Below are 12,054 nucleotides of genomic sequence, written 5' to 3'. Positions count from 1 at the left end.
GTTAATTTTAATACATATTTGTATTTTTTTATTTTTAAATTAATGGTTTCATAGAAATTCACCTAATTCCAGCAATAAATAGAAAAAATAAGCATTAATATCAATTCTAATTAACAAAATAGTTGATCTTGGTGTCAAAGAATTTTATTTGATGAGAAAAGTTCCACTTGAATGTTTTTTAACCTTAAAATTACTTAAAAACATATTTAAACTCAGAAAGATTTCTAGTTTCGGGTTTTCGTACTTTTTTTTTTAAGGCTATTGATGAATTTATCAAGGTGTCTAAAATATTTTCCAACTATGTTTGAGTTATAAGTAAGTTGAAAATCAATTTTTTTTAGCAAAAAAATACCTAAAGCCTGATTTTTGTGGTGATCTAAATCGTCGAAAAATTAGGCTAACAAATGAGACCATTTGCTGTTTTTTTTTTTAAATAAAAAAGAATTATTATCTACTAGTGCTGTTAGCATAAATAAAGTCTTGACTCGCAGGCCAAGCCTCTTTCATGGCTTAGTACACAAGCCAGACCTTTTATGATTAAAGAGTATAAGTAGGCCAACGTGCCAGTCTATTTTTTTTATTTAATTTATTTTTATTTTTTAAAAAAAAATTGTTGTTTTATTTTAAAAAGTATTTCATGCACTTGATTAGTGTTTAATTACAATACTTAACCACAAGTTTTGTAAATTAATCATAATTAACTCAAATTTTTATTATAATTTTTTAAATTGGGTATTTATATTCAAACTTCATCGTTTAATTATTATTATTATTATTTTTTTGTATTTGCTGTATTTTTTTTCAAAAAAAAAAATCCGGCTCAATATATCGACTGATCTTTCCAAAGCACCATCCATCTGTATACTTAAATAAAATAAAAGATTAGTCGAAGAAGTACGTGTATGCTGATAATACATTTATTTAAAATATAATAATAAAAAAAAATAAAAAGGGATTAGGCAGGCACACACCCCCACCTAACCTTTAGTAACAGGGAATGATGACGCATAAATCTGATTTATTAAATAACAAAAATATCTTACAACCAAACGAACAAACTGACGTGGCAAAACATTGACTCTTAAACATTATTATTACGGATTTGCCCCTTTCTTCTTTATATCAGCCACGGCACAGCCGATCTCTTTCCTTCGCTTCTCGTCCCCCATCATCAAACAATAAAAAAAAAGAAAAAAAAAAGAAGGAAAATGGCACTCTCAACCACTCTCAGCACTGCAAGACCCTCCATCTCCCCTCTCAAACCCCAAAGCTTCACCTCAACAACCAGAAACCCTAACCTCAAACCCAAAACCACTTCTGTTTTTGCCTCCCTGCGCTCAACTCCAACATCAAAGCCCACAATCTCTTCCAACTGGGCCTTAGACAGCTGGAAATCGAAACCAGCACGCCAGCTTCCTGATTACCCGGACCCGGTTGAACTGCACTCGGTGCTCCAGACCCTTACCAATTTCCCGCCAATTGTGTTCGCGGGCGAGGCTAGGAAGCTCGAGGAGAGAATTGCGAGTGCTGCTGTGGGAGGTGCCTTTTTATTGCAAGGTGGAGATTGTGCTGAGAGTTTTAAAGAGTTCAATGCCAATAACATTCGAGATACTTTTCGAGTTTTGCTCCAGATGGGTGTTGTTCTCACTTTTGGTGCTCAAATGCCCATCGTCAAGGTCCCTTGTCTTAAAAGTTTTTTGTTTTTTATTTTTGGAATTCTTTTTTTGATCAAATGGGTGCTTAGGTTTTGCTGCTTTGTTTCTGACCTCTTGCTAGTTGTTACTCTTTATTTTTAGTTTGTATGTTGATCATAGGGAAAATCTGCTTGGCTTGGTGAAGATGGAGCATTTGTGGTACTAACGTATTTGGGACATTTTTTTTGTTGACTTCATGACAGGTTGGTAGGATGGCAGGCCAATTTGCAAAACCTAGATCTGACCCCTTTGAGGAAAAAGATGGCGTGAAGCTACCGAGTTATCGAGGAGATAATATTAACGCCGATGCTTTTGATGAGAAATCTAGGACACCTGATCCTCAAAGGTTGATCAGAGCATACCTCCAATCTGTTGGCACCTTAAATCTCCTTAGAGCTTTTGCCACTGGTGGATATGCTGCTATGCAAAGAGTGTCACAATGGAATCTTGACTTTGTAGAACATAGTGAGCAAGGAGACAGGTACTCCTGAGTTATTTCCTGGGTTTATAAGTTATTATCTGTTGGTTAGATTTTTCTTTACCCTCATTGCTAGTCTACAACTTAAGGAATATGTTTTTAACAATGGTATAGGGTCACAAGAACTAGGTCTAGCATGATGTTGGTGATACCTCGTTCATTATTCAACATATATAATTTTGTGACTATCCACAATAATGGCCAAAATTAAGAACTCCCAGCAGCTCGGTAGAATCCAATTTTAGAAGCATTTTCTGTTAATAAGATTTGTAAACTTGATTGGTTATCAAACTGTAGTCACATTCTATTAGCCAACCAAATCTCCAAGAGTAAGATTGGCCATAAAAACATTAACATTTGGAGTTCTTAATTGTAATTTAATAAATTTGCTTGTAACAGGTTCATGGAACTTGCACGGAGAGTTGATGAAGCTCTTGGCTTCATGGCTGCTGCTGGCCTCACTATAGATCATCCTGTAATGAACACAACAGAGTTTTGGACCTCTCATGAGTGCCTTCATTTACCATATGAGCAGGCTCTAACCAGGGAGGACTCAACAACTGGCCTCTATTATGACTGTTCTGCTCACATGCTTTGGGTAGGTGAGAGGACCCGGCAGTTGGATGGAGCACATGTTGAATTCCTACGTGGTGTATCCAATCCTCTTGGCATCAAGGTAATGGCTATTACAATCTCTTACTATTTGAGATGCAACCTCACACTCCCATGCAATTTGTAATTATGATGTTCTTTGGTTGTAAATGGTCAAACAAACATGATTTTTGTGCGAGGGGTTTACCAGGCTTGTGGCAACTGTAGCACCTGCAATTATTCTTTGATGAGAATGATTATTTTGATTGCTGAGAAGACTTGAATTTACCTCAAAACATATGCTTACTTTTACTTAAAAATGTGAAAATTCGCTTGTAGACCTTTAACCCTATTTGGAATTCAAACGTGACTTGAAGAAGTGAGGACACTTAATCCTAAGCTTCACTTTTTTATCCAGCTTTGTTTAGGAGTAGTCTCTGGTTTTAATTATGAGTACTGAGGCCTGTTTTTGATTCCTCTGAAACCACTTTACTGCAAAAACATCTCTGGATTAAAGGTTTATGGATCAGGGCATTTGAATTGATAGAGTTCGCTCTTATGTGTTTCACTTAGGTTGAATTCAAGTAATAACTTTCTCTTCTTTTAGTTTTTATTTTAATCTCACTGCAACTTCTTTTTCTTGGTGTCCCCCTTTGTGGTTTCTTGATGCCTGGACTTGTCACGCAGGTGAGTGATAAGATGGATCCAAAGGAGCTTGTGAAATTGTGTGAAATTCTTAACCCGCACAACAGACCTGGAAGACTGACAATAATTACCAGAATGGGAGCGGACAACATGCGGATTAAACTCCCCCATCTGATAAGAGCTGTGCGCCAGGCTGGGCTTATAGTCACATGGGTCAGTGATCCCATGCATGGTAATACGATTAAAGCTCCATGTGGTCTCAAGACAAGGCCATTTGATTCAATCAGGGTAAGAAATGAACTCACGAAACTCGATACTTCGTAACTTCAAAATGAACTGTGTGCTCATGATGGTTTTTTAATGGGAGGTATATTTACTCGTCTCAGGCTGAGTTGAGGGCATTCTTTGATGTCCATGACCAAGAAGGTAGCTATCCTGGAGGAGTCCACTTAGAAATGACTGGGCAGAATGTAACGGAGTGTGTTGGGGGGTCAAAGACCATCACTTTTGATGACTTGAATTCCCGCTATCACACACATTGTGATCCTAGACTGAATGCGTCTCAGTCGCTGGAGCTGGCATTTGCCATATCAGAGAGGCTGAGGAAGAAAAGGTTAAGAGCTGGTGATGGTATCCTTAGCGGACATAACACTGGTTCCGTAGCGTAAGAAGCCTAGCCCATGTTTTGATTTGGTGCAATTATATTAGCGTGTTATGTTTTCAGTCTTTCTGCATCTGTGAACGGAAAGACTTTCTGTGAGACAAATTTTGCATTCTCTACTAGGCACTGGATCTTACAAGTTGTAAAACTACATTTGTTTGCTCCTCTCTTGCTCTCTCACACGCACGCATTTCACCAGGCACACTCTAGGCAGGTTTGAGCTTGAAACGGTTGCAAAGAGTAGTGCAGAACAGAAGCTTATCTGAAGCATCAGGAACGGAAGTAGGCCAGCACTTAATTCACTTCAACTTGAAATCAGTGACTATAAAGGTTGCAAAGATTTTGTTATAGTAGACAACGCTTTCTGGCAACCTTTAGTCACTAGAAAATCAGGCAAGAGGTTTTCAACCCTCCAAGCTTATTTCTTAACCCATTTTGGTTAGAAAACACTTCTAAAACATCATATAATATAAGCGTAAATTATCTCGTTCTACTTTTTCCAATATAAGTGATGTAAAACAACCATCATTCAACTTACGTTTGTAAGTCGAATCTAATGACATTAAGTCTTTGTTTGTGATTGGAGTTTGTGATTGGAGTTTGTTTGGCAGTGTGGTTGCGGATGCTTTTCAAATAATTTTTCGTGCTAAAATGTATGTCAATTTTTTTTATTTTAAAAAAATTATTTTTAACATCAATATATCAAAACGATTCAAAACGTACAAATCATATTAAATTTTAGCAAAAAAAAAAATTTAAATTTTTTAGAAACGTGGGTTGAATCGCGTTCTTAAACATTACCTTTGTTTGCTATTCGAACTTGACTGATTAAGGGGTCGTTTGAGAACGCGGCTGCGGATGTGTTTTTAAAAAATTTGAATTTTTTTTTGTTGTTAAAATTTAATATGGTTTATATGTTTTTGATCGTTTTGATGTGCTGATGTTAAAAATAATTTTTTAAAAATAAAAAAACATCATTGACATGTATTTTGGCACAAAAAGTTATTTGAAAAGCACCCGCAATCAGACTACAAAAGACGCTCTAAATAATATTGATTGGAGTGCAACTTTGTCTGCTATTGGAACTTGACTGGCTAAATAATGTTTCTCTTCTCGCAAATATTCAGTGAATTTTTATTTCCTCTCTCAAAATTCAATGATGGAAAAATATCGAAAAAAAATTTTGAGAATCAAAATATAAAAGAAATAAATAACGAAAATAACGTGAATAGTGATTTTGTCTCTCATTACATAGTGAATTATAGTTTTCTTTCAGCAGATTTTATAATATAATTATAATTATAATTGCGATTGAGATTATAATAATAATAATAATAATATAAAAAACTAATACCAAAGAGAAAAATACTGTAGGCATAGACTTAATTTACTACTCATTGTTTATAATTACTTTTTTATTTTATTTTAAAGATAATCAATGAACTTTCTTTTGGGGTAATTTAATCTTTGCATGTAGTCTATTAATCATTATAAAATTTCTTGGAAACAATTCATTAATTTTATATTTTTTTCAGAGATTTAAATAGTGAAAAGGCAATGGTGCCTTTTAAAAACAAATATAGATAAATTGTTGTAGAAGAGCAGTTTTGTCTTATAAATCTAATTATTTTTGTTATATTTATGTTGATTTAAAAATAATTTAGTCAAAACTATATATATATATATATATATATATATTACCTACGCATTCAAATTATTATGATGGTCACCATTGGACTTCCTTGGGGTGGTTACATTCAACATGGCATCCACTCTCTTCTATGGTGGCACGCTTGGCGTTCTTATCTTCGGGTTGGAGCCAATAGGCTTTTATTTTTCTTTTTATATTTTCTCTCTTTATCTCGGTTTTCATATGTAGATCTTACAATTCCAAATCAATCATTTATTTTATTTTTTATTTAAATTTGATCTATAATTTTTTGATTACTATTATTTTATTTAAAATGGTTTATAAATTTGATTTTTTTTTCAATTTGATACTTTTTTTATTAGTTCTCATTCTTTTGACTTTTAATTATTTTATTTTAGACAATTTTTTGAATTGAATGATTTCGCCCCTTTCAATTTCTTTTTCTATATGATTTGATCCCTTTTTTGTGTTTTTTTTTAAAAATTATTACGATTTTATCCTCCAACATTAAATTTATTGGGAATTAAGTTTCTTGATTAAACCCGAGTTTAGAATTTCATAAGTTGCGAGTTTAGAGGATTAATCCAGATTTAGGAGATTCACACAAGTTTTTTTTTTATTTTAAGCTAATGTTTTTTTTTTAAAGTTTTGTCTTTCAACATTTATTTATTTTTCAGTTTTATTCTCCTTTGATTTTTCATCTGTCATATTTGTTCTTCATTCTTTTAATTGTTATTTGTTTTATTTTAGATGATCTTTTAAATTTAAGCTTTTTTCCTCCATTTTTTTCTTCGATGTGATTTGATCTTCATTCCTTTCATTATAATTTTTTTACTTTGACAATTTTTTTTTAATTTAGATAATTTTATGACTTCATCTTCGAATATCAATTTGGTTAGGGATTGAGCTTCTTGATTGAAGCCGGATGTAAAATTTCACGAGTTACGAGTTTGAATGATTAACCATGTTCTAGGATATTCGCACAAGCTTGTTTTTTTAAAACATTTTTTTTTCAATTTTAACATTCAACATTTATTGATTTAATTAAATCTCATGTTTATTCTTTTATCGGACTTGGGGTCAGTTGAGACCCGATCAAAGCCCAACCGAGAGGATATTAAGAGAAGGAAAAAAAAAAGGTAGATTGTCTAACTAGATTAAAATTGTCCGACCAGATTAACTCATTGTTGTGATGTTTATTACCCGATATGCTAATTTTGCAGGTTAGCATAAGTCAATAAAGTATACCATCTTCTTCTCATTTTACTCCCAAGATTCTTTTTGTGATTTAATAGTTTAACAATACATTGTTTCATGATAACAACATTAATTTTTTTTTTAAACAATATCACAATTTGAATAGGGTGATCAGTTTGCTATTGTTCTGTTAGGTTGAGTAAGCCGCATCAACATTTTTATTATTTATTAACTTATATAATGGTTGATTAATTTTATCTTATATAGTGGTCACGTTTTTATTTTTATTTTAAATATTTTATCACATATAATGCTTAGACATTTTGAACGTAGTAATTGGAGTTTGGAGCGACAAGAAATACGAATGTGGTTATAATAATTATAGCAAGGAAAAATTACTCGTCATATCCTATAATTTAGTTGAAATTATCTCTCTCTTTCCCATTCTCCCCTCTCACCAAACCCTAACCACGTTACAATTAAATTACCTTACTGACAACCACCATCACATAAATTGAATTTAACCATCTACATGGTGAGGTGATCCAATGAGAAGAATTTGACATTGAAAGGTTTGATTTATTTATAGTTTTATATTCAAATAATGTGGTTACTTGTATGATGATCACTGGAGATTTATATGGTCGTTAACTTCAAGGCTCGTAGAGTTAGTTGAGGTGTGCGTGAAATCTGGCCCGAACATTCAGATTAATTAAAAAAAATCCACCCAAAATCCACCCAAAAGCCACAGCTATCCTCCGCCACTCCACAACCATTCAAACCCTAGTCGATGCCACTGTCAACTCCTCATCTCTCTTCTTCACAATTTTGCAGATTAGTTTGCATTTACTCGTTTTCTTTTAAGAAACCAACCAATTTAAAAAAGATAGTATCCCATTGAAAATCTTGACGCGTGGGTCGTGGATTTAAAGATCTAACAAGGAAATACGTCATCGTAATTTGTTTTTGAGGACTAATTTGTTTTTTCTTATAATAATAATGAAACGTCATCGTAGTACAATGGTGGCGTCCGGTGCTACAAGGAAATACGGTTGAAGTTTAATATGTTTTACAGCTATAATTATGATAATAATAATAATGCCATGTCACTGTAGCACAATAGTGGGTAGTGGTTTTGACTTTTGATTAATGTCATGTTATCAGCCCTCCTTCAGCTGTTAATTTCAGGCCCAACTAACAGTCGCGATCCGTACAAAAGGGCCCAGTTAGCTTTCCAACCACTTTTTAAGTGAACACACAGCAGCACGACACCAAACACAGAAGCAGCGACCACCCCATCTACAACCCCAACACTTTCGTACGCACAGTGAGTAACGTAAGAAGTGGGTGGTAGGCGTGGGCGTGGGTAGTGGCGGAGTTGGTGCCAATTCCCTTGTTATTACTTGCTACGATTGCCGACTAGTCTGTCTCATTGTGCGCACTTCACACTCACCCGCCCCCTCGCGCACGCTAGCATCATCTCCATCCCCACCCTCACCCAATCCCACTTCAGGCGGTTGCCCCCTCATAAACACTAGCTCCCTCCCTGGACCTCGCTATGTCCATTATAACAACAACAGAAGCCACCAATTTCCCATTCTCTCCTTCTCCTTTACTAACCCACGCCTCTCCTTTCCTCTCCTTGTCATCCTTCACACACACCCACAACCATGGAAACAACACCTTCTTGTGCGACTCCCAAGCGTGTCCCGCCGCCATGCTGGACCCAAGATGAGTCACTTGCCCTAATCAAAGCTTACTGTGACAAATGGTACTCCGTCAACCGTGGCAACCTCCGCGCCGCCGACTGGGAGGCCGTCGCTGTAGCCGTTCCACCTAAATCGTCCCTCCAGTGTCGCCACAAGATCGAGAAGCTTCGGAAACGGTACCGTGTGGAAAAACAGAAGTGCCTTGAGTACCCAGGTCGGTTTTTCTCTTCTTGGGATTTGTTCCCTTTGTTAGATTCATTGGAAATCGGGTCTCTGGGGTCCAAAGGAGACCAAGAAATCGATAATGGGAATGATGTTGGAGATGGGTTTCGCGTGAAAACGTTAGGAGACAGGTATTTGCTGACTACTCAAAAGAATGGGAAAACCAATGGGGATTTGGACCCAGATGAGGATTTCGGTTTGGATCCAGATCTTGCTTTTCGGGCTGCGAAATATAGCAAGGTTCACGGGGGCTTTAATGTTCATGGTGATTCTGAAAGTGGGTTTGGTTTTAAATCTGTCGCTAATAAGAATTTGGTATCTGTTGCATTTAGACCCAAAGATTATGTTGGCGTTAATGGGAAGTTAACGGCTAATATTGGTTTAAATTGTGATAATGGAGGTGAGTTTGGTTATAAAGTAGAAAAAACACGGGGGGGTAGGAAAGTTATGCCCCAGGGAGTTAGATTGCCGGATTACGAAATGATTGCTAACAATTATGGCTCATATGTTAGGGATTTTACTAAAGGTGTCCATAGCTATGGAGGGTTTCCGTTGAAGTCCTTAGGTGATGGGAATTATAACACGATTGACGGGAAGCCCACTCCTGATTTCTGTGATAATGATGATCACGTGGAGATTGACTACAGAAATGATAAAAGAGATGAATTTGGCAAAAAAGTTACTAATGGCTGGAGTTACTCGCCTACAGGGTTTAGGCCAAAGAATTGTGGCACTATCGATGGGAACTCGAGGTCCAATGCTCGATCTAGGGCCGTGAATGGGTCTGTGAATGTTGGGATGAATGGCATTGGCGATGGAGTTAAAAGAGAGACGGATCCGATTTCTTTGTTGGTGTCAGCAATTGAGCAGGCTACAGAGAGTTTTGTGAAGGTGGAGATGATGAAAATGGACATGGCCTCAGAGATTGAGAAAATGAGGATGGAAATGGGGTTGAAGCATAACCAGATGATACTTGAATCGCAGCAACGGATTGTGGAAACACTTGCGAAAGCAATGCTGGAAAAGAAGAAGGAAAGGGAGGAAGTGGAGGTGCGGCCACCTAATTCAAGCAGAAACGGATATTCTCAGGTTGCTGCAGTGGATTTTGAAAGGATTGGTAAAAGTATCGTAAAAGAAGGCGAAGCTTGTTTTACCTGACTTTCAGATCAAGCGCAAGTCGTAGTTGTTTTTGTTTCCTGTTATTCTCAGGAGGAATCATTCTTTTGTTACCAAGTAATGTTTGCAATGATCCCATTCTCACCTGTAAATATTCTGCTACAGGATGTTAGATATTCTTTTGATCTCAATGAACGGTGCATCACTGCATCTGGTGGGTTTTTTCAAGCTGCATAGCGCATCGATTATCTTGTTCTTACTGTTCTGATCATGACAATCTTAATTGATAACTTGATTTCAAATAGTAACTGCATTTTTCTTTCCTAATTTATCATTCACATCTTGTGTGGTTTGGATCACTGTGTTTATATTCGCTGGGAGTACTTAACCACCATTTTCGTTTGGATAATTTCTTTGAATTTTCCACACTGGTAATAACTAATGGGATGAATACAACACCCAGTCTCGATTAGCAATTACCACTTGCTATCTATTTAAGTGCATATATTTGAGAAATGCCATCATCCTTTATTTTTTTCATTTCTAAAAAGTTTATGATAATGATGATATTAATGATTTTTTTATACTATACAGATATGACATCAGCATAATGATGATAATGATGATTTTTTTATACCATATAAAAATATATCAATGTGATGATAATGATATTGATAATTTTTTCTATCTCTATATAAATATGATACCGGTATGATGATGATGATTTTTTTTTATTGTACAGATATGACACTAGCGTGACTAAATAATTGGTTAGCGTGACTAAATCTTTTTTTAACTTAGAAAATAAAAAATAAATAAAATAAATTTTGAAATAAAATAAAAATGGTCACAAAACTCAGGATTAGCCAAGCCTTTCCTCCTTGTTTTACACGTCATTTCTCTTTCTTTTTTTTTTAAATTTGGTATGTTCAATCCTAATTTTATATAATTAGGCTATAAAAGAATTTAATGGAAAGAAAAAACAGTTTGAAAAGAAAAGTACCAGATAATTCATATGAAACCCTAAATCTTTTAGTATATCAGTTAATAAGATTTAATACCTAATTAACAAATGAACAATTAATTAAGACGATCAACCTGCTCCCCTGCATTAAAGGAGGAAGGGGAAAAACAAGGTAGATATTATCATGTCATGCCATGCCATGCCTTCCTCTTTTCTTTTCTTCTTTCCGCCACACGCATGCTATTCTTGACTTTGCTTTTGCACTCTGCATGCCATTAAATTAATTTTTATAATATGATTACTTAACCATATATGCATCTCCATTGCATTTTTTCACGCATTGAATTTTTTTTTTAATTTAATCTAATTGTCAAGTATAATGAGAAATTATCATGTAGAGACATAGTCTAGCATTTAGTCAAGAACAAAGTCAAGCAGAGACTATTATGATATAACATTTCACATGATTTTTCTCTGCATATCTTATATTTATTGGCTTAATTAATCTATGATCAATGATATAATAGATTAAAACACCTACCTAACAGTCTCTCCAATTATCCATGTTAAAACTAAAGAAAATCATGAAAACTACACTCCTTCTTTTAACTACAGCTTTAAGCTGTGGATCTTGCAGGTTAACAGAAGGAGGAAATGGATATATATCCTTAATTAATCATGAAGCGAGAAACCCTAGATTAAGGCATCCCCACTAGCAACTTAGGCTCTGGTTCCGTTGTGTAATTAGCAAGCTAATCATGTCTCCATTATGAACAGGACGCTGATTAAAAGACGTCAAGGATTGTCATATTGGATGAAGTAGCTGCTAGCTAGTACATGACAAAAATGGAAGTATGCTGGCTTCTACTTTTCCGAGAGGTTGTAAAATATTGTATTCATCATTACTTTTTATGGCCCAAAATGATCTCATTCATCCTCTCCACTCCTCGAAAGAGCATGTTCTTTCAAATATATATGTGATGGTCGCATCACCATGACAAGTAGAAGAATAAACCAAAATAAACATCAAGCGAAGAGAAAATCGATCTCACTTCCACTTTTATCACACTTTTATATATATTACATTAATGTATCTCATGAGAATTCTGAAGTTAAACGTGTTTAG

The 12,054-nt window shown here is 35.1% G+C and overlaps 2 protein-coding genes across 2 annotated transcripts; both read left to right on the top strand.

Moving 5' to 3' along the window:
* Positions 1-1,142: 1,142 nt before the first annotated feature.
* LOC133673946 (phospho-2-dehydro-3-deoxyheptonate aldolase 2, chloroplastic-like) lies at positions 1,143-4,234 on the top strand. The gene is made up of 5 exons (XM_062094891.1): positions 1,143-1,676; positions 1,898-2,175; positions 2,572-2,848; positions 3,451-3,696; positions 3,795-4,234. The coding sequence occupies exons 1-5, from the start codon at positions 1,209-1,211 to the stop codon at positions 4,074-4,076; spliced, it is 1,551 nt and encodes a 516-aa protein (XP_061950875.1). The 5' UTR covers positions 1,143-1,208; the 3' UTR covers positions 4,077-4,234.
* Positions 4,235-8,182: 3,948 nt separating this feature from the next.
* Positions 8,183-10,155, top strand: LOC133680918 (protein FIP2-like). Its single transcript, XM_062103964.1, has one exon. The coding sequence runs from the start codon at positions 8,588-8,590 to the stop codon at positions 10,004-10,006; it is 1,419 nt and encodes a 472-aa protein (XP_061959948.1). The 5' UTR covers positions 8,183-8,587; the 3' UTR covers positions 10,007-10,155.
* The last annotated feature ends 1,899 nt before the right edge of the window (positions 10,156-12,054 follow it).

Source organism: Populus nigra, chromosome 1 (genome assembly GCF_951802175.1).
Source record: "Populus nigra chromosome 1, ddPopNigr1.1, whole genome shotgun sequence".
NCBI lineage: Eukaryota > Viridiplantae > Streptophyta > Magnoliopsida > Malpighiales > Salicaceae > Populus > Populus nigra.
Note: the sequence above shows the minus strand (reverse complement) of the source record. Positions and strands in the feature narration are given on the sequence as shown.

Coding starts and splice junctions, on each gene's coding strand:
- LOC133680918 (XM_062103964.1), top strand. CDS start 8,588: ATGGAAACAACACCTTCTTGTGCGACTCCCAAGCGTGTCCCGCCGCCA.
- LOC133673946 (XM_062094891.1), top strand. CDS start 1,209: ATGGCACTCTCAACCACTCTCAGCACTGCAAGACCCTCCATCTCCCCT. Junction 1,677..1,897: donor CTCAAATGCCCATCGTCAAG/GTCCCTTGTCTT, acceptor ACTTCATGACAG/GTTGGTAGGATGGCAGGCCA. Junction 3,697..3,794: donor GGCCATTTGATTCAATCAGG/GTAAGAAATGAA, acceptor TACTCGTCTCAG/GCTGAGTTGAGGGCATTCTT.